The following is a 22740-nucleotide window of genomic DNA, read 5'->3' on the forward strand; positions in this document are numbered from 1 at the left end:
AAGAGGAGGAGGAGGAGGCGGCAGAGCCCAGCGTGAGGGTGACTGGGGTGCTGGGATCAGAACCTGACTATTCTGTGACCCTGGGAGAATCACTCCCTTCTCTAAGCCCTCCCGTGGCCCTGAAAAGAGCAGCCTCGCCTGAGATCTGTGCCTCCCAGGAGGTCCCAGGCTCCTCCCCAGCCTGGCAGGCCTGTCAGCAGAGCTCCCTCGCCCTCCTTCCCTTGGGAAAAGGAGACAAGGGCCCCCCCCCGGACCCCTCAACAGCAGGGATGGGACCTCTTGACTCCTGAGCACGTTAGCCGGGTAGAGCTGGGGAGGGATGGTGCGTCGCCCCCTCACATTGAGCCTCTGCTCCCCTCTCGTCACCCAGCTGCTGATCCCCCACTTCTTCAAGTGTGACGTGCCCGAGAGCAAGGTGGAGGAGGCCACCGTCGAGCTGACCCGTACTCTGGGCGTGCTGGTGAAGAAGTTCCTGCAGAACAAGGCCTTCCTCGTGGGGGAGAGGCTGACCCTGGCTGATCTGGTGGCTCTGGAGGATGTGGTGCAGGTACCCATGGCTGAGGGCTGGGCAGAGCTGGGGGACTGTGGAAGGCCTGACATGGGGCGTCAGAAAGCCCCAAGTACTCATCCAGCCTCTGACACTGCCTGGTTGTGTGACCCTGGGCAAGTCACTTTACCTCAAGCTGCCTCTGTTTCCTCAACTATAAAACGGAGGTAATAAACGGGTGGTTGTGAGAATCAAATGAGATATTTGCAGAGTACTTAGCACAGGGCTTGATGTATAGGAGGCACTTGGTAAATCCTGCCTTCTCTCCTTCCCTTCTTCCTTCCTTTTCCCTCCCATTCAAATGCCCTTTCCTTGGAGTCAGCCCTGGGAAAAGCATCCTGACCCACTGATTCACACGGGGGCTCCTTCAATGATAACTTTGCCGCCTGCATCCTTTTAGAAGCATTTACATTTTCAAAGACAAGTGTCGCTCATACACTGTTGGTGGAACTGTGAACCGATCCAGTCCTCTTGGAGAGTAACCTGGAAAGGATGCCCCGAGAGTTAGAAAACTAGACCTCTGAGCCAGCCATCCCCCACGAGGTCCGCTTCAGGGCGATCAGAGCGGAAGGGAAAGAACGTCTCTGCTCCAAAATGCTGACGGCGGCTCTCCCTGGGCCACCTTGGATGAGGCGTCCCATTTCCCTGAGCCTCAGTTTATCTTTAAAATGTTGCCCTTCCAGTTCTGTCCATATGGGCTTAGGAACCTGGAGCAGAGGCTCTGTAAGAGTGCAAATGCTGGAAATGTGACAGGAGCACAGGAGAGAGTTGTAGTGCTAGTGTTCACGCTAGCTCCCGGGGGGCAGGAAGGCCCTTGCCTCCCGCTTCCTGGAGTCCCCTCAATGCTGGCTCTGGGTGAGAACCCCGGCTCAGCCGCCTACTGCCTGGGATCTTGGGGAACAGACACTCCCTCCTCTGTAGAACGACACCATTGGAGCAGGTGACCCCAGCGGTCCTTTAAGTCCTAGATCTGTGATCCTATTGTTTTTCCTTTAATTCCTGTATTTTTTCCTTTTTATTAAATATTTGACTTTATTTTTTATTAATTACATGTAGAAAAATGACACTTTAAGACTCAGATTTTCCCTCCCTCCAAGAGGCAGTAAATAGTCTTATATAGGTTATGTCAATGCTGTCATGCAATACATATTTCCATGCCATCTCACATACAATAAAAAACATCACGAGGGAAATAACGTGGAAGGTGGCGTGCTTTGATGTGCGGCCAGACTCCAGCAGTCCTCCTTGGCTGTGGATAGCCCTTGGGGTTATCTTGGAACCTTGTTTTGCTGCTGATAGTTTAGTCCTTCCCAGCTGATCATCGAGCGGCATTTCCTTTCCTGCATTCCTTGTTCTCCTGGTTCTGCTCACTTCACTTTGCATCCGTTCAGAGAAGTCTTTCCAGTTGTTTTTTTTTTTATCTCCTCCTGTTTGTCATTTCACAACATGCATTCGTGTCCCTGCTTTTCCACACCATTTTCTTTTTTTCTGTCATTCTGTCTGATCTGATAGATGTGAGATGGTACCTCAGGATTGGTTTATATGGTCTTATTTTTTTAATTATGGAATGGAGGCCCTTCTTGGGCTCCTTCAAGTTTTACTCCCCCTGTGAGCATGGCCCAGGATACCTGGCAAAGGTTCATCCTTTTCTGGGACTTTGATGAGGGCCTCGATACAAGGTTTCTGCTACTTGGAGAGCCCCGAGGAAGCTGCTGCATGGGGACCCCAGCCCCGACTGTCCATCCTTACGACTCCCTGGTTGGTACCACATATCTGGCGATAGAGTTAGGGTGAGTGATACTGAGCAATGTGCAAAAGAAGATTTACACCAGTTAAAAGAAAGCATCTAGAAAAAGCAGTGATCAGTCAAGGACAAAGAGAAAGGCGAGGGTCTCCCGGCTCCAGAATGCCTGAGGACTAGGGACGAAATCCCCGGTGTAGCGACTCCAACATGTTCTAAGGACCTCACAACAAATAATACTTCATAACAGACATTCCTGGTCTTTACAGCCAGTTGTTGGATCTCCCACTCGGCATTTGTCAGCAGGATCTCATATGCAGACTCAGTACTGGCCTTTGAAGGTACACGAGAAGCTCCCTCAGGTCTTCCCTGAACGGTGTGAGATGTGGCTAGAGAGCAGGCCCTCGTGGCAAAGAGCTTGGCATCTCGCCGAGATGCCCCTCAGGAAGCACCGCCGCATGTGGCGGGCACCCAAAGAAAGCAAAAGCAGGATGCCTGCAGGGCTGGGAGAGGACCGAATGAGCTCGATGGCAAGGCGCTCCCCTCTCCCACTGTCTGGCACACAGGAGCTTCTATAGAGGTGCCCCTTTCTGTGTCTCCTCCAGGAGTTCATAGAAAGCGGAGAGAAAAGATGGGCAGAATTAGGTAGAGACGGATAAAGACAGAGCAGATATAAGATAACCGAGAAGAGAAAGATTCCAGCAACTGAGGAAAACTAAGGAAGGTCTCCTCCTCCAGGGAGGATTTGAGTGGAGAGGGAAAGGAAGGAGAGGAAGCATCGACGTGGTGCCAACCAGGTGCCATGCTATGCCAGTTACAAACAGGGGATCCTTGATCCTCACAACCACTTGGCGAGGTCCCTGCTACATCCCATTTTACAGCTGAGGAAACTGAGACAAAGCTCTGGGTGAAGTGACTTGCCAAGGGTCACGCTGCTAGGAAGTATCTGAGGCTGGATTTGAATTCCTATCTTCCAGACTCCAGGCTCAGTGCTCGGGGTACTCTTGTGCCCCGGCAGCCTCATCCCTACTTAGGGATTTTAAGAGAGAAAGAGTTCTATTCCTGGATTGCCAGCACCAGCTCAGGGACATCAAAGATGGAGTATTTAAAGCACGAAGCAGCAGGATAAGCCAACAAACACTTATTCAGCACCTGCCCAGGATGGCACAGGGCCAGCACCATTGACCCACATGCTGGGTACAGATACTGCCTCATACAACTGTGGCCACAGGCTACAGACAGGTTAGGTTGGAGGTGACTGGTCACCAGAGCGAAAGGCGATCAGGAAAGGCTTCCTTAGAAGGTGGGACGTCTATCTTCGGAAAATCAGCTTTTCAGCTGAGTAGAAAACGGACTGGGGTACAGAAACATTTGAGGAAGAGAGACCAACTGAAAGGTTATTCCCATGGTACAGGGGTGAGGCAATAGGGGCACATTCTGGGGTGGTCGGAGAAGAGAATGTAAAGGGAAAATCCAATGGATTTAGCACTTGATTGGGTAGAGGGTTGCAAGAGATTGAGGAGTTGAAGCGGACACCTCGGTTGTGATCCAGAGTCACTGAGCACAGGGAAGTCAGAAGGAAGACAGAGTTTAGAGGCTGGGAGGAGAAAGAGGATGAGCTCAGCAAGGAGGTCAACAGAGTTCAGTTGTAGAGTGGACAGAGGGACGGCCAGCATGGCGGGTTTAAGAGATGGCCTTGTCAAATGCACTTAGAGTCAAAGAGCCCTTTGTAGGCTCTCTGGACCTGCCTATGGCCATAATATGGCAGCAGAACTCTCAGACCTGCCCCGAGTTCCCAGGTGTCTGTACATCTCCATGCCTGACCTTGTTTTGCTCTATCTGTCCACAGGCCCTTAGTTCTGGCTACAACATCATAGAGAACCGGCCCTTGATACAACGGTGGCGTGGAAGGGTAGAAAGCACCTTGGGTCAGATGCTCTGTGATGAGGTCCATGAGCATATCATGACCCTCAAGAATGCACCCCCTCTGACCTCTGACATGGTGAGGACGTTTGATACAAAGAGAGATATGCTGCTGTGAGCTGAGGAGGACAGACTGCCATCTGGTGCTGACTCCCATTCCATAGACTGGCCACACACCAGGCAGCTGAAAACACAATCTGTTCAGTCTCTCAATAAAGAATAAAGATGACCTATTCATACAGCATCCTCTTGATCTATTCACTTAGTGATCCCCTCTAAAAATTAGAAATGAAGTGCGACCTGTTCCTACTGAAGCAATGTTATCTTTGAATGATTGCTGCTTCCCTTTCTAAATTCTCTAGATCCCTTTAATATTGTTCTAAGTTTCTGACAGATATTTGAAGTGGTTGATCCTAAAAGCCAGGACAACAGGGGCTGCTCTTCAGGCCCTGATGTGTCTCTCTCTCTCTCATAATCAAGAATCAGAGCTCCTTGACTATAAATCAGTCATCACCTTTTGCTGCCACCTTCCATACTAGAGAGTGGAGCCCATAGGAGCTATCAAGAGCAAGATGAGTGTTTTCTGACTTTCCCCTTCCCTATCTTGGCCTCACATCCTGTCTATTCAGGCATCTTGGAGTCTATCCTGTCCTGAGCTGGCCAAAGAAGACCCCTCAATCTTCTCTGTCAACAACCAAAAAGAGGAATTCATCTGTTGTACCTTCCCTCTGCCATCAGGTACTATTATCTCACCTACCCTGAACATCCTTCTACACTCTTCTTCCTCCACCCCCCATGTAAAAACTTAAAAGACCCTTTTTGTCTTTAGCTTCCTTTTCTACTCTCATTTTGCTTGAATGAATTTATCATCTATCACATCCTTGTGCCAAGCTTTTGATCTGTTTCCTGAAATCCGCTTATATTTTTACTTTCTAGGTGGTCAGTAATAAGATCAAGGGCTGATGTACAAATATTTTCTTTAGTGAAGAATAACAATACTTGGGGAGGACAGAGTGAGTGATGAGGTGGTGTTCTGAAAAATGGAGAAGTGGTCTCCATCATTCAGTGTTCAAATGGCTTTCTTCAACTCCAAAGTAAGAGAAAAAAATTTTTTAATTGGTTTCCTATCTTGGAAGGAAACTTAGACCTTATAGCACAATAGTATTCTATCACAATCATATACCACAACTTCTTTGGTCATTTCCCAATTTCTAAGTATTTGATACCACAAATAGAGCTGCTATAAATATTTTTTGCATATAGGTTCTTTTCTCTGGTCTTTGATCTCTTTGGAAACAGAACTAGTAATGGTAATGCTCCCACATCAAAGAAAAAAGAAAAAGAAAAAACACCACAAGCATCTAGAAAACAAAAGCAGTTTAAGTACACTAGCATTATAATTAGAATGACACAAGACCTGGCAGCTTTTGCTATATATGATAGGAGATCTAGGAATACAATATTTCAAAAGGTAAGAGACAAGTTTTCAACCAACTATTCTGGTAAAGCTCAGTATAATCCTACTAGAGGGAAAATATACCTTTAATTCAATAGAAAACTTGCAAGCATTTTTATGAAAAGATGAGAGCTAAATAGGAACTATGAAATATAAACACAAGAATCAAAAGAAACCTAGAAAGGTAAAATTTGAGTAACTGGAAGGAGCTGTTAGATGATGTGTTTCTATCATTATAAAAGTGGGAGAAAATACAAATGCCCTTTTGTAGCGGGCACCAGGGTCCCCCATATTCCCCAAATTCCTAGATACATAACAGGTCAAAGATTACATCAGGAATTCATCTTGTAGGGGTAGCAGCTAAACAAACATAGGATCCTCTACCTCAAAACTTTGGGTGTATTTACACTATCCTTAAGATAAGATCTGAGCATGAGGGGATGCCTCGTGTTTACATCTCAAACACATCAGGTTCCTCCAGATAACTTACCTACTTTTATGATCCCTACATCTCAAACATCACTTATGATCCCAAACATTCCAAGGTTTCTTGAGATGAGTAACATGATCAGGATGCCATAAAGAATGTATAATTGTACTATGCTCCCAGACCCAACTTTATGATCAGGATGTCATAAATGTTTAAGTCCCCAGACCCAAAGGCATCTATTCTGTTACCTATTCTTCCCTGCTTACCCCATTTGTTTGTTCTCATTCTTCATCTCCTTTCCCATCCTTCCCTTCCAGGTCGCTTAGACTCCATCCCTTTAGGATACAAAAATCCTGAACTTTTCTCTTGAACAAGGAGACAGTTGGTCCTGTACCCTGCCTCCCAACCATTCAACCTAAATAAATTTATCTTTAAAGCGTTTCCATTGGAGTCTGTCATTCTTAAAAGGGCACTCTCCCCAGACCAAGAGGTAATCTCCAGCCCCCCACAACACTTTCTGAACCTTAACGTCTCTAAATATTATTAGATTAAATAAGAAAAGCCACGGTCCTGAGGGTGGACTGGTTGTGTTCTCAGAGTTTGGAGAGGGGAAAGAGAAGGGAAAGCAAAAGGATAAATGCAAAAGGGTAGAAAGCAGGAAGATTGAAGTAGAAATCACTATTCCTCATAATTGCACTATATAAGGAGAGCATATCAACCTGGAGGAAGAGGTTGTCGGAGTGGGCAGCCAATGGATCTGATTCTCCTTCTCATCTCAAATGGACAGAGGATTGAATTCACATACAACCAATTTGGTGTAGCTATATCAAACAGGAAAGCAAGTAGGGAGAGAGGGAAATAAAGAGAAGATAATAACAGGGAAGGAATAGCTGTAAAGCATAACAAACTCCTAGATCCTGAAGGAGTGATTAAAAGGAGATATTGTCTTGACCCAGTCTCCATGGGGACTTTTATGTGTACAAGAAATGAGCCCCTAATTTGTGAGGAATGTTTCATGCCAATCCTTTTTGCTATCCCTTTGCAGTAAATCCCTTTTCAGATTATATATATATATAATTTATACTAAAACTGAATTGGATAGTTTCTTGTTCACCTACACATTAATCTCTTTAAACAATTCCCCTCTTTTTCAGTGAAATTGTTTCCCTCTGTATTTTCATAATTTCACTATTGCTGTTAGCTCGAGTTCTTTTGAGACTGGGTTTCCTATGTTGCTATATGGAAGTATAGCAGTCACTGACAAGACGGATTCCCTTACTTAGATAGAAGCTTTGACTTGCTCTTTTTTTCACCTTGGGCTGACTCCCCCTCCTTAGGCAGCCTAATGGCCTGCTTCTAAGGGACCACCATATTAATGTCAGACAATGATAAACTTTAGCCCTACTATGCTCAGAATTACCAAGTCCAAATGAGCCACCAGCCTCAGCCTCCCTGTACTGTGCACAGTTACACCAAGCCATGATTTCATTCTTGAGAACACTCCTTTATAGAATTTTAGTATGTGGGTCGGATAGTAGAAATTACATTGCTGTGAGATCCTTTATTGTTTCTTAGACTCCATTGTGCAATCTGAGGTCCATGTTGTAACTAGAACAATTTTAATTTGCTATTAGAGCTTACTAGCTGGCTTTCTGAACTCCTGTGCCTTGGTCTTCCCTAACTGTGTATCCTGGTAAGCGGCCATCCTTCCTATCCTCTTCTTTAGCTTAAAGCCCTCACTGTCCCCATGACCTCCAATTGGAACACTGGGTCATTCTTCACTTGGCTTGAACCTGGAGAGAAGACCCACCATTACGTATGTGAGAGGGGCATCTTTGAAGAACTCTATAAAATGCCCTTTCCTATCCCTCATCAGTGGAACAAAACATCCTGGCAGCATGGTTGTCTCCCACCCTCAGATATGTGTTACTTAATTCACCAAGATACTCCTCCTCCATCCTGGGTATTCCACTCTCACTTCCCTATTCCTCCCCAGAAGTTTTCCTGCTTTTGCTACTGGTCTCTGGACCTTATTCACACTCACCACCCATCTCTAGCAGTGGTATCAATGTGACGCTAACAAATCTTCCTGTAATGAGGCTTGGAATCGTTTCCTCTCAGAACCTGTATGAACTATTTACGTGGGTAATAGACCGAGCCGGATGACTGATTCTTCTATTTAGGCTCATAAGTCATGAGCAGGTCTAGGCCTAGGACTCTTGGCAGCTGCACTTACACAGGCAGAAATTCCTGCTTTCAAAGAAGAGAGCAAGGGCTGAGGGGCTGAACCCCTGGCCTCAATAATAGGGAATTCCCCTCCTATCAAGTCTTTTAGATGGATGAGTCACTGACTAGGTTGAGGAACAGTCTCTTTGTTCTAATGTCTGAGCCCCAAGTGGAAGGGAGTCCCTCCCTGTATGGTGGTTAAGGTAACTCATACTACCAAAACCAGTTTCTCCTCTTTTCCCTAAACGCTGCTTTCCCCAAATATGTGGTGTATACCAGGCTGTTCTAGATGTTTCTCTTCTTCTCCATTACAAATTCTAAGAAAGTAGTCACTTTTCTCAAAGCTTCTCTTTATTTCCACCCCAAGACCTGCTTTATGGATAGAGAGAATCAGATCTACAACAGTATTTCTTATTATTGGTTCCCCCAAAACACATTCTGGGGTCGTAGTGCAGTTATGGCTTTACCTCATCAAATCTCAATGATATTTATGTGGAAGATTTCCCACCCAGCAATAGACTTGTCAGTTCACCTCATTTGTTGTCTAAAGTACGTGAATTTTTGTAGACTTCTGAAACCCTGTGGTTTTATCAATAGTTCTCTTGAATGTTGTATGTTTTGATTGATATTCTTTCTAATTGTCTGCCATCTCCACCCCATTCCCCCTGCACAGTGGCCATCAAAGAACCACAGACACAGCCCACTCACCCCTGCCTGATTTCTCTTTTCTATGATCTTTCCCATTAGAAAGTAAGCAACTTGAGAACAGGGACAGTTTTGTTTTATTTATATTCTCAGCCCTTAGCACAGGACCTTAATGCTCTAACTAGCTAACTAATACAGGGACAATGTAAGAGTTTTCACTGGCCAGATTAAAATATCAAAGTTAAGAGGGTTCATTGCTGATAATCATAATAAGTTGGATCTGTGTCTGTGCTGGAAGGAGAGGAGACAATCAATCAACATGTCTAAGCAAGGTCAAGTTCTTGGGAATTTCTTACAAGAAATGAGATCATGATCTTAGATAAAGAACCACAATCTCAAGGACTATATAAAAGGGTTAAGAGAAAAGCACTAATCTAATAAACTAAGTGTATTATTCATAGCCTGTGGATATCACCAAAAAGCAACTACCCTGCCTAGATGAAAGGTTTTTCAATCACCATACACTAGCACAGTGATGGCGAACCTTTTAGAGATGGAGTGCCAGGCCCCACGCCCCCAGACCGAATGCTATGCCCACCTACCCCCACCTCTAGTGTTGGGTACATACTGCCCCCACCCTTACCCCACACGGGGGAGGGAAGAAGTGCTTCCATTGGGCTGCTAGGTGGAGGGACAGGTAAAGTAAGGAATATCCTCAGAGTGTAGAGAAGGGGAAGGGAGTGACCCGAGTGCTCTGCTCCCCTCCAGCTCTGCCACCTGTGAGCTGCACACCTTACCCCCTGTGCCTTCCCACTGGCTGCTGGGGAAAAATGTCATCAGCCACAATGGAGTGAGGACGGGGAGCACCTCTACCCAAGTCCCTCTGTTTTTCTAGTAATGAACCGGGGGAGGGGGGAGGAAGAGAGCCACGTACCCACAGAGAGCGCTCTGCGTGCCATCTTTGGCACCCAGGCCACAGGTTCGCCATCGCTGCCCTAGCAGATTGGGCCAAGGCAGCCAGCAACTGGCCCTGAAATGATGTGACTCAGAAAAGCAGAAATGGGGAGCAATGCAAAGCAGGGACCATGAAACCAGTGGAGGGATGTTCCTAATGTAACGTGGAGATGCTGAGAAGAGCGAAAGATGGAGGATCCAAAAGACATATCACACTCAAGGAAGGAGCAGCAACTTCTCAGCGTGAAGCCTTGGTGTAGGCCCAGCCGAGAAAGCAAAGCTCAGCAATCACCAGCCAGGGACAAATAGCACAATAACAAGAGCGAAGATATGGCTCCCCATGCGCACTGGAGACCATGGACTGCCCTTTCTGTGGGTCTTGGCTACACGTGTATTCTGTGGGGAATGTTCATACATATATGCACAGATATAGTCATACACACATAAACATACATGTACATGTACACACACATATACCACACAAGATACAGACTGCATGCACACACAGGTACATATAGAGTATGCATGTATAAGCACACACATTGTCCTATATGGCATATTGACATATGCATGTATGATGGACAATGCACACTGTATATAGACAAATGTGTATGCGTGTATATACGTGCATGCACATATAAATATACTATTTCTCTCATAAAATTTAACCTCTCTGAAAGCAGAACTGATTCATTTTCTTCTTTGTATCCCCAGCATCCAAATAGCTGGCACATAATAGATGTTGATAAATGGATATTGATAGGAAATAAAAAAGTATTCATTTGGTGATCTTCTTGTTAACCACAATCATTCCATTTCCATGGCCTGACCGTAATTTCTCATCTTTCCATCACTGGTGATGCCTTTCACCTTTAACTCAGCAACATCTCATTTGCCCCAGCTGCATTCATTTGGGATGTCTTTGGCTTTTTCACCGTGCCTCTACACCTCCTAATCTCATCATCTTGCAATATCCAATTGGCAATTACTCAGAATTCATCAATGATTGGAGGATGGAGCCATGAACTCCTCAATCTTCACTTAAGAAGGGGGATAGGATAGAATATCCCTCCTGGCTGTACTCATTTTGGAATTCTTTGAATTACCCATCATGCCCCTGTGCTGGGTACACTCCCTCTCCTCCATCCCCATCTTTTCATCTTTTCAGTATGGTCTTCTCCCATTAAATTGTAAGTTCCCTGAAGGCAAGGACAGTCTTTTTCATATTTGTATCTCCAAAACTTGGCACAGTAGGTGGCAATAGAAGGCATATAACAAATGTGTACTATGACTCTTCCTAAACCTATTCTTCACTTCACCAAGACCTATAATCCCTCCACTCAGTACTCTTCAAGGCCATCACCCTGGCTCTGGCTTCATTTTCCTTCCCTACCAATTTTGACCTTTTAGGAAACCAGTTCAACTCTACATTTGCCTCTCCTTTGAATCCCTCATTCCCTTGTTTTGATCCCACTCATGCTGTCCCAAACCCTAACACCAGCTTATACTTAACATCCATATCATCTGCATCTTGGGTTGAACTGAGTTGGAGGAAGTTATGAATCCACTACAAATGTATGTTATCTCATTTTTGCTGGGCTCTCACTGCAAAAAGGAAATACTTTTATTGACCCCCCAACTGGTTCTTGATCCCATTCTCTGCAGTAGCTATTTCAATTGTTCTCTCATCAAGTCTTCTATACTATCCTCCACACAATAAAGGATATTAATTCATAATTCAGAGGAAATAAAGACCATTCATTGCAAATTCTCTCTTTTCTCCTCTATGCATCTCACAACTCTTTGACACCATCTTCCATTCTCTCCTTGCTTTATTTCCATCTGATGAAATGGCTCTTCTCTTTACCAACATGGACCACTGATCCCATTCTCCCCTACCTCCTTCAACAAATTGTTCCATTCAATCACTACCTGTCTCTCTAAACTTCCAAATCTCCCTACATGCCAGCTCCTTTCCTGCTGTCTACAAACACTCTCCACTCCTCCCTATCCTAAAAATAAATTTTTTTTTAAACCCTTGTACTTCGGTGTATTGTCTTATAGGTGGAAGAGTGGTAAGGGTAGGCAATGGGGGTCAAGTGACTTGCCCAGGGTCACACAGCTGGGAAGTGGCTGAGGCCGGGTTTGAACCTAGGACCTCCTGTCTCTAGGCCTCTCACTCCACTGAGCTACCCAGCTGCCCAAAATAAAATTTTAATAAACCCCTAATTCATTAGACCCTAACCATGCCTTTAAATAACTTAAATATTGCCAATTTAATCAATTGTTAAGCACTTAACTGTGTACCAGGCACTATGAGAAATACTGGGGATATGAACAAAACCAAAGTCAGCCCCTGCCCACAAGGAACTCACATTCTAATAAGAGAGGCATTTATAAACAGGTATATAATGAGATATGTACAGAGTAGATGGAAGTATAGAATCAAAAGCAACGGCAAAGTTTTTCAATATGGAAGAGTGGGAAAATTGGGGGCAATTAAAAGAAATGGCAATACTCATCTTAAGCTCAAAAGATCACAATTGGACATGAAGGGGCATTGCTTAGAAGTGTTATCAGAAGCTCTAAAACTGATTGAGATTCCTAATTCCCAAAGGGAAGAGAGCTAAGGGCAGAATTTTGAGAAAATATGTAACTTAAAAGGCTAAGAAAAGGATGAGCCAAAGAAGACAGAGAAGTTAAAGATGAAAAATTAGCATGGTGTGGTGCTATCCAGAGTGCTGACCTTTAGCTGATGTAAAAGGGAATTCTTTGTTCTCTTTGAATTTGTGCTCGTGAAAGGGAATCCTTTTATTCTCTTTGCCTAGTTGGAGTTAACACTTTGGTTAACAATAACTTTGAATCAACACAAGCTAGAACTAGGTGGAAGAGCTGGCAAACCACTTAGTGAATTCACATCCTACCTAGTGCTAGGTGAGAAGCCAGCAAGATACCTGGAGAGTTCCACCCTTTTTTCTAACTCAGTCAGAAACTTGTTCATACTCTCAGAAAGTGTGAATTCTTTTGATGAGTATTCACCCCTCCAGAAGGTGTTAATAGTTTGTAGTTCCCACAAACACTGCCCCCTAGCAGTGCTAGACAATTTGGAAACAGTGACTGGCCCCTGTGAAGAGGGGAGGAGGCAAGAAGTCACCATAAAAACAAGCCCTGAACTCAGTCTCAAAAAGTTGAGTCTAGTGGAGTGTGAACTCCAAGAAAAGAGTCACTCCAAGAAGGAAGTTGGCTTCAAGAAGAAGGTCGGCTCAAAGAAAGTTGGCCTCAGGAGTCACCTTCAGTTCCAGTCATTGTTTTGACCTTCCTCTTAGAGGGAACTTGGGTGAGTGGATAACTGGTTTTCCCTTCCTGTCTTTTGGAGATAGTTTAATTCTGATTGAAGGTTAAGAAGTCCTGGCAGAATCAAGCACTGGAACAATATTTAGTTAGATAGGTTAATGTCTTCTCTACCCTTTTGTATTTCTCTACTTTCACTCTTTCCACCTTTTATAAATAAGGTTTATAATTTTCATATATTTAGCCAAACCATTCATTTTAATACTTACACTGAGCAGCCCTGTCAAATCTCATTGTAGCTTGGAACTTGTTGGCAGAAAATAGGCAGACCCTACACTCCCCAAGAGCCTCAGTTTTATAATCTATAAGATGACACCAATAATGGTTGCATGATCCGATTCACATTTGCTCAATGAGGAAGTATATCCACATAAATAAGTAATTATACCAATATTAACCAAAAAGTGTGTGTATCTTTAGACGTGGAAGGAGAATGTACTCAGAAGGAAAGGGTGGTATTGATGATGATATGGGGAAAACATTGAGCCAAAGGTTGATAAAAACTGAGAGGGAATCGGTCATTGTATTTGGTGACCTACAGGAGAGCCATTTCAGGAGAGCAATCAGAAAGAAATCGGATTACAAAGTGCTGCAGGGGTGGTGATGGTAGTAAGGAACCGGAGACACTGGGAAGAGAGAGCTTTTTCCACAGCTTTGGAAGTGAAGGGAGGAAGGGAAAGGAGATGGATCAGATAAGAGGTTCAAAGATAGACGTTTTGCAGTATGTTTCCAGGCAATGGGGAGTATCTCCATGAAGGGAGCCTGTTGGAAGATGTGAAAATAAGAAATGACAGCTAGAGCAAACAGGTGGGGATGGAAACAGAGAGGAAAAAACCTTATTAGCCTTAGCAATAAGTCAGAATTTCACTTTCTCCAGACTAAGAGAAGCATGATTAACTCTTCTGACAGTTTTTGAGGATTGTGGTCAAATATGAAAGCTCACTGAACATATACCTTTTTTTTTTTTTAAATAAAATCTTCACTGCACACAAAATTTTTCACAGGTAGAGGAAGCTCACAGTGAGGAAGAACCTTCTCTTAATTTAAGTCATGAAACTCATCTCAGGAGCTCTGAGAAGTTATGACTTGGCCAGCATCACCCAGCCAGTAGGTGTCCAAGACATCATGAATCATGGTCTTCCTGACACTGAGATCAGCTCTTTCTCCACTACCCCACTGCCTCTATATGATTTTGAACACTAATATAATTAAACTCACTTTGCAACTCATTTACATTTAGACAAATGAAATGTAACCTACAAAATACCATAACACCTTTGCAATCCATCCCTCTAGATATCCATCAAGATTCTGTTCACCCTCATTCCTTTTTCTTCCTCCCCTCTGACCATTAGAATGCACTGTTCTCCTGGATCTCCATTACACACATACTCTGCATTATCCATATTTCCTTCCACTACAAATTAGCTGATTTTAAATAAGCTCCATGGTCTAAGGGAAGGCATTCCTATGCTGATTATGTTCATACAACTTCCCTCCAATACGAATCTCTAATACTGAATAAGGCATGAACTACTGGAGAAGACTGTCAAATCCTTTCCATTAATAAGGTTTCCCTCCAGTATGACTTCTCTGATGGCGGCTAAGTCCTGTGCTCCAGCGAAAGGTCTTCTCACATTCGCTACATTTATACGGTTTCTCTCCAGTATGAATTATCTGATGCCGATTAAAGTGAGAACTCCTGCGGAAGGCTTTCCCACATTCATAACATTCATATGGTTTCTCTCCCGTATGAGTTCTATGATGTCGAGTAAGGTGTGAGCTGTAGCGAAAGGTCTTCCCACATTCCCTGCATTCATAAGGCTTCTCTCCAGTGTGGATTTTCTGATGTTGTGTAAGGTGTGTTATCTGACGGAAGGCCTTCCCACATTCATTACATTTGTACGGCTTCTCTCCAGTATGGATTTTATGGTGCCGACTAAGCTCTGCCCTCTGACAAAAGGCTTTTCCACACTGCCTACATTCATAAGGTTTTTCTCCAGTATGAGTTATCTGGTGTTCAGTTAATTCAGTATTTCGGAGGAAAGTCTTTCCACATTCATTACATTCATAAGGTTTCTCACCAGTATGAATTTTCTGATGTTGAGTAAGGCCCGAGTTTTGGCAGAAGGCCTTTCCACATTCACTGCATTTATAAGGTTTCTCTCCAGTATGAATTCTATGATGTTGAATAAGGCCTGAGCTCTGACGGAAGGCCTTTCCACATTCATTACATTTATAAGGTTTTTCTCCTGTATGAATTCTATAATGTTGAATAAGTCCTGTGCTCTGACGGAAAATCCTCCCACATAAATTACACTCATAACTTTTCTCTCCAACATGTATTCCACGCTTTTTGGTAAGTTCTAAATTATAATTGGGAGATTTTCCACTTTTATTATACACAGAAAATATCTTTTTTGAGCAGATGCTATTACATTTTCTTAGCTCTGAATACAGTCTGAAGTTCTTCTGCATGTCATACTCATGAAAACTTTTTTCAGTGGATTCTCTCCACTGCGGAAAAAGGACTGGTTCTAGATTGATGCTTCTGCCCTGTTTATTATATTCATTTCTTCTTCCTTGATTGGGAGTTTTCCTTTGAATGAGTTTTACTGGTTTAGAATCTCTGTCCTCTTGGCTCAGCTGTCTCTCTAATCTAGCATCACACTCCCTGGCATCTCTCAATTTAGAGACAGAGAGACCACCCCTTGTGAGTATTTCACTGGATGACTCTTTTATAGAAATGTCCAACTTTGGAGATGACTCTTTGATTTCAGGCCTACTGTCCCAATCTGAAAGACATAAAACAGTTAAATATATTTTGTTCCCTGAATGTGTGGCTTTTTTCTTTTATGTGTATTTTAAGATTTTTTTTGCCACTTTGATTAGCATATTGTCAGCATACATTTTTTTTCTACTTTGAATCTCAGATTTTTTTGCATTTTTCCTATCATTTCATATAGCATAACAATATCCAATTATGTTCACATACCACAATTTTAAAGGGAATGGGGACTCTCTCCCTTCCTCCCCCACCCCCCCCATGTAGGTTGCAGCTAGGATCATTTTCATGAGGCAAATCTTAACACCACCAGGCTTAGGCCCTAGTCCTAGTAAGTAGTGTAATTATCAGGTTAAACAATGTTCTTCTCGTGAAAGTCCTCGATGATCTTCCAAAGGAGTGCATTTACCAACCCACAGCTCTAAATAGTAGGGCAATAGTAGACTTGTTTTCCCAGGAACTCCCAGCAGGGCATGTGCTCATTTCCAACTCTCTGAGCCTGCTGGGTAGGTATAGAGTCACACACGCCTTCAGAGACCTAACGTTGTTGCCTAACTCTGGTCCGGATCTATGTATTGGGGATGTTATGAAGGCACTTCAGAGTTCCTCCTGTTCTCAGACTCATTACTCAGATAATAAAGGTCCTTGTGAATAGGCTCCTAGGTAAATAAAATGTTTCAGCTGAAGAACACTTGATGGAAGGTTAGGAAATGGAAATGAAAGCTGTGTTTGCAGTATTTGGAGGAATCAATTTAATGGGTTCTACTTAGGCTCAAAGAGGATAACAGTAAGGGATTACAGTAAGTAAGATAACAAAGGGGATGACAGAAAGAGTAAAAAGAGACAAATCTAACTGGGGCAAAGGAAACCCTTTCTAATAATGAAATCTAACCAAAAGTGGAGATGGAAGCTATGGTGGCAATTGGTTCCTCTGTCCTAGATGTGCCCAGGCAAAAACTAGATGATCAAGGAGATATCACATAAAAGTGGATTTTCCAGTTACGAGCAAGGCAGGATGGTCATTCAAATCCCTTTTCATTTGTAAATTCCATGGAGCCAGGGCTACAGGATAGTACTCTTCTGGGAATTCAGCTCTGTCTGAATGGCCAGACACAGAAAACACTCGTCAATGGCTTGATATAAATCTAGTGAAACATTTCAGGGATCTGCCCTTGGCTGTGTGCTGTTGTAACACTACTTGTCACTGTCACTGATCTCTCTATGGTCTCTTATTACCACTCTGACCCTCTGTTTTATTTGCCTTTGCTGATTTATCATCACACATCTCTCACATTAGTCCAGTCCTCAATGTCTCACACTGAACTATTTAATAATTTTTAATTGGTCTCCATGCTTCTGGTCTTTGCTATCTTCAATCCATCCTTTGCACTTAGCTGCTAAATTAATATCCCTAAAACTCAGATCTGATCAACTCACTCTGTATTCCAAAAATCTTCAGTGGCTCTCTATTGCCTCTACAATAAAATGCACTCTTCTGCCTGGCATTTAAAACTCATGACAATATGGCAGCCGCCTACCTTTCTAGCCTTATTTCTAAGACCTCTATATCATTCAGAATAACTCATTACCAGTTCCTCATACATAACATTTCATTTCCCACCTCTGTGACTTTGCAAAGGGCTGGAATATATTTCTTCCTCACCTTTACCTTGTAGAATTCACTTCTATGCTTTAAAGCTTAGCTCAGGCACCATCTAACATTATAATTACTGCCAATCTGTTGAAAATTATTCATAATAGAAGAATCTCTTATAATCAAAGAATATAATTTTAATCAAAGAGTAAGACAATCAAGCATGCCAAATGACAAAATGAAAAATCATTACAAGCTTATGATTTTCCCGAATAACAGTTGCCTGAAGAAATCAAAGCAAGCAATAATCACATGAAAAACTGTTCTAAAGCACTCCTGATTATGGAGAAATGCAAATTAAAACAACTCGGAGGTGCCACCTCACCTCTTTGAGATTGCCTAACATGACAGAAAAGGAAAATGACAAACGCTGAAGGTGATGTGGAAGAATATTGGAAGCTTTTCCACCAAGAAGAGCTATCCACTTTGACCATTATTCCTTGACATTTTGAAAATGTATGCATATACTTCAATAGCAATAAAGTATGGATGACATGAGCAGAAGCAAATGAGTTTAAAAGACATCTATCTATTCATAGATGAAATAATGGTATATTTTGTAAACCAAAGAACTTTAGGAGGAAAAAAAAATCTAATTGAGATAACAGTGATTAGGAAGAGTGGGATCTACAAGGTCTACCAAAATCACTCACAATTCTGCATATGACTATCAAAAACCAGAAATGATTCAAGAGAAATATAATTTATAATAATGACAAAATATGCCAAATACTTGAGAATTAAGTTATTAGAGGCACAAAAGAAACATGGATAAAGACAATGAAAAAACACCTAAATAAAAATATAAAAATTATTAAACAAATGGAGAAAAGATGGCAGTTCCCTCAACTGTGTAAAATGGGGATCATAACAGTCTCGAGATCTATTTATCATATCTGATAATCTGATAAGGACAGTTTAGTTGATAAGGAAGTAACGGACACTGAAGATCTTTTAGCTCATGCTTCTGGCTCTGTCTCCAGGAGCATGGAGTTTATTATATATATTTCAAGGCTCATTTCACACAAAAGAAGCCCCCCCCCGAAACTTCGCAGGTGTGCAGAAGTTACAAATTACGTCATATCAAAACACAAAAGGTCTCATTGGCTTCAGAATAGAACAAGGTCAAGGCTGAATTTTGACTGGGTTCTTATCAGAAAGCCAAGCCAGGGAATATTTTCTCAGGGCTGAATTGTCCCTGCTAAAGTTTTGGTCTTGGCTGTACCAGGCAGCTGCATTCCTGGACAAAGGGGAAGAGTGTTAACCCTTTAAATTCAGGTTTGCTAGGAACTTAAAGCTTTTCAATAAGGCCACAATACTTTTCAATAAGAAATCACAAGAATCACAAAAGAGGTCAAAAGAGGAGTCTCAGATTTTTATCTATTCTCTTATTGGCTTCCCACATAACACCACCTACATCCCAGGGTTGTTGTGAAGACCGTGGCTGGCACCTAGTGAGTGCTCTATAAATGTTAGCTTTAATGGTTATCTTCTTCCTCCTCATCTCAGGTCTGTGCCCTGAGAGTATAACTAAAAAGAGAACAAGACTTCTTTCTTCTAGATCAGTGATGGGCAAACTACAGCCTGAGGGCCAGATGCAGCCCCAGAAATGTTCTATCAGGCAGCGGGACATTATTCCTAATCTGACAAATACAATGAGTAGGATACAATACAATTAAACTTTGAAAGAGTTGCCTTAGAAACAGACTGACAGATGAGCATTTCCTTTCCTTTGGCCCCCTCTTTAAAAGTTTGCCCATCACTGTTCTAGATAATCACAGCAGCTTTATCTATAATAGAAGAGGATGAAAACCAACAAGGCTGAATGACTGAGTCATAGCTGACCAAAGACCCTGTAGGAATGCATTCCTCCACTGTTCTCTACAAATTGGAAGAGATTCAGGGAGTCTTATCTGAAATGATGATGGTAGAAATACCCAGAATCATCTGCTCTGTACAGACAGATAGCTGTGATGAAAAAAAAAAAAGACAACGGCAATGTAATTTTTCAAAAGAAGCAGAAGAAACAGAGATCGGAAGGGGATATGGAAGCAAAGAAGCCTTTTTATTATTTTCTTCAAGTTACCATGTACATTTTTAAAAGGAAGAACAAATTATCCCCAGGGAGGTAAGAGAAGAACTCCTTAGGCAGTAAGTTCTGTGTTCTGACCAAAGGGCATTCTACAATCTTTGCACCCATAGGGCTCTTCTGTCCAATGGGAAAGGATAAGGAGCTGGGCTCTCCCCCAGTCACGGCATTCCTACCCTTTCTGTCTGGCAATGTGAGGTCCCTGATGCCAATAAAGGGATATTCTCTGGGGAAAGACTGCCCAGATCCATGACGTTCACAAGAGTGTCCTGGAGACACCTTTCAGGTGAGGAAACTGAGGGGATTAGGACAGTAAGTGGTCGTGGGAATTGAGGGAATTAAGTGAATCCCACTGAATTCATCTTGTGACTCAATTCTAGAGCCAGCTCAGTTTGCCTTCTATTCAATTATGGGCCTAGTCCAAATTCTGTCCTGTGAGAAAGCTTTATTTAATTGTATGAACTGGATGAAAATCTTATGGCACTATTTTAATCAGTCCTGAGTGACTGGGAAACTGGACCCCCTGTACGTGATGTGTAGAGACCCTTATCCAAGGACCTAGGTTGTGTTGACCAGTCAGATGATCCAAAGATGGATGGAAGGAGTTTTCTCTTAATTATACATCTCAAGCAACCCATTTGTATTATCTAGAAACTTTACTGCTTCCATGTTCCTTCGATTATTCACAAATACTTCAGGAGGAATGGGATACTTCTCTTCCTGAATTCAAGAAATTCTACCTGTTCACTCCCCCTCCCAACTTGGGAAGTTCCTAATTTTTCATCCAGTTAGATTACCTAATTGTTTTAGGTTACCTAATCAGATTTACCTAATAATTGTATTTTTCCTTTTAACCAACTGGCCTTATTTAAGTAATTGTTTTAATGAATAAAAAGTCTGTTTCCCCCTGCATTTAGAGTCCTGCCCTAAGCTGAAAAGGGGCCTGGTCCCAACTTGCTGGACCCTTGGCATGCATTGCTTCCTAAATGCCATGCCCAGAAGATCGAATCTTTTGTTTCCTTAGTCACTTCATCGTTGGCTTATTACACGAGTAGAATGTTCCAATGCTGAACTGCTCTGAATAATTAGCTGTCCCCCACTCACCTGCATGACTGCTTTCTGGGATGTAGCCCTCTGGACACCACGGTGCTCCACCTCGCTCCAGCTGATGGATCACATCTGGTTTGGAAACGGCAAGGCCTGCTCAATGGCAAAGTGAAGAGCACTAAGGGTCACATCAGGATTCTATCCTCCCCTAAACCCCAATCCTCCCATGAGAGGCAGGCATGAAAGGAAGACCCAGAAGGCAGGAGAAAAGACTTTTTTTTTAAATCCTTGCTTTCCATCCTAGAATCAATATTGTGCATTGGTTCTAAGGCAGAAAAGTGGTAAGGGCTAGGCAATAGGGGTTAAGTGACTTGCCCAGGGTCACACAGCTAGGAATTACTAGAGGCCAGATTTGAACCTAGGATCTCCTGCCTCTAGGCCTGCCTCTGTACCCACCGAACCACCTAGCTGCCCCCAAGAAAAGACTTCTTAAGAATGTTCTGGTTGTGTTCTTAGAAAATCGCAGGAAATTTGTCAGGGTAGTGCTGAGCTTGGTGGCTCACTTGATGTACTTCCACTAATAGGATGGAGACCTTTCAGATCCTCAAGTATTGATACTGGGACCTGAGGGAAAAACCTCTGCCTCAAGGAAAGAGGGAGTTGAGGAGGCCCAAATCCAGGGCCAACACAAAGAAGCTGAGGGTTTCCAGTCCAAAAATCAAACACCTCCCACTTGGAACCATGGAGCATGTGTGCCGTGGCTCCTGGCCACAAAAGAATGAGCAACATCTGGTCTCTGCAGGCCCAACCATAAGTGCTAAACCCTGATGACCCGCCACAGTATTCACTAAGTGAGAAAGCCAAGACCCTCCCCTAGACAGATCCTGGCTTCCAGGGAAGTCATCCTTACCCAGGCAGACCAGGTTTCCATAGTTCTCCAGCATCACCTCCCGGTAAAGCTCCTTCTGAGCATGGTCCAGGTGCCCCCACTCCTCCCAGGTGAAGTCCACAGCCACATCCTTGAAGGTCACTGACTCCTGAAACACTAAAGTCATTCGTGCTTGCCCAGCGGTCATTCTTCACATGGATCTGAGGAGAAATGAAAGTGGCAGGACAGTTAGGAGAATTGCTCAGAGCACCTAAACTTCAGGGTTCCAAGCCCCACATTTACTAAGCACCCACTAAGTAATTCAGCTAGTGTGAGATTCTGAATCATGTAAATAGTAGAGTGTATCATAGCTACTCGGGCCTTTTTAAATTTACAAAGTACTTTGCCAACAACACCAGTTAAGGCTGGGGCTGCAATGACTTGCTCTCCCCATTTTACAGATGGGAAAAATGGGTTTCAGAAAGGCTAATGGGAATAGCCACCATCACAAAACTGTGACTCAAACTGTTCATTTAACACCTTGCTGTATTGGTCAAAGTCAGCCTTACTAGTTATCTCCCCCAAAGGAGCCCATGAGAATCTATAGGAAATGCTGAACGTCTACTTATACCTAGAAGGGCAACACTAACATCAATAGTATGACATCAGCAAAAACAGCACACATTGTCCACTAAGAATCATGAGTCATTTCCACTGGAGAGCAAACATCCACCTTGTCATTTCTCCCAAACTGCACCACTTCAGATCAATTGGAACTCAGTTATTAACACAATTCCTTTCTTTGCCTTTAACCTAAAAAATCAAATCTAACAAACATATCTCAGTCAAACACTGGGAATAATAAACCAAAGAAGCAAGGAATTTCAGAGGTAAAAGTGACTGATTCAGTGCTCTAAAGAATCCAACCCCAGCACCAACCTATGGTGAGGGGGAGCCTGGACGCTATTCAGCATTTGGAGAGTTCCCCATCTCAGGAAGTCTTTCTACCTAAGTCTAATTCCCA

The 22740-nt window shown here is 43.1% G+C and overlaps 3 protein-coding genes across 3 annotated transcripts in view; 1 reads left to right on the forward strand and 2 right to left on the reverse strand.

The window, feature by feature from the left end:
- LOC123245979 (glutathione S-transferase theta-1-like) overlaps window positions 1–4430 on the forward strand; it is a 14261-nt gene extending 9831 nt beyond the window's left edge. Inside the window, exons 5-6 of the mRNA XM_044674949.1 lie at window positions 371–547; window positions 4138–4430. Coding sequence (XP_044530884.1) covers window positions 371–547; window positions 4138–4329 — 369 coding nt within the window. The 3' untranslated portion in view covers window positions 4330–4430. The remainder of the gene's footprint in view (window positions 1–370; window positions 548–4137) is intronic.
- LOC123230488 (vomeronasal type-2 receptor 26-like) overlaps window positions 1–22740 on the reverse strand; it is an 817179-nt gene that overhangs the window by 487267 nt on the left and 307172 nt on the right. The gene's annotated exons all lie outside the window — the stretch shown is intronic.
- On the reverse strand, window positions 13883–21903 carry LOC123232582 (putative zinc finger protein 66). The gene is made up of 3 exons (XM_044658995.1): window positions 21759–21903; window positions 20906–20980; window positions 13883–15639 (listed from the first exon to the last, which is right to left on the reverse strand). Exons 1-3 carry the CDS (start codon window positions 21901–21903, stop codon window positions 14837–14839), a joined length of 1023 nt encoding a protein of 340 aa, XP_044514930.1. The 3' UTR covers window positions 13883–14836.

This window comes from Gracilinanus agilis, chromosome 1, assembly GCF_016433145.1.
Source record: "Gracilinanus agilis isolate LMUSP501 chromosome 1, AgileGrace, whole genome shotgun sequence".
NCBI classification, from domain to species: Eukaryota; Metazoa; Chordata; class Mammalia; order Didelphimorphia; family Didelphidae; genus Gracilinanus; species Gracilinanus agilis.

Coding starts and splice junctions, on each gene's coding strand:
- LOC123232582 (XM_044658995.1), bottom strand. CDS start 21,903: ATGACTTTAGTGTTTCAGGAGTCAGTGACCTTCAAGGATGTGGCTGTG. Junction 20,981..21,758: donor TGGAAACCTGGTCTGCCTGG/GTAAGGATGACT, acceptor TTTCCAAACCAG/ATGTGATCCATCAGCTGGAG. Junction 15,640..20,905: donor CCCAGAAAGCAGTCATGCAG/GTGAGTGGGGGA, acceptor ATTATAATTTAG/AACTTACCAAAAAGCGTGGA.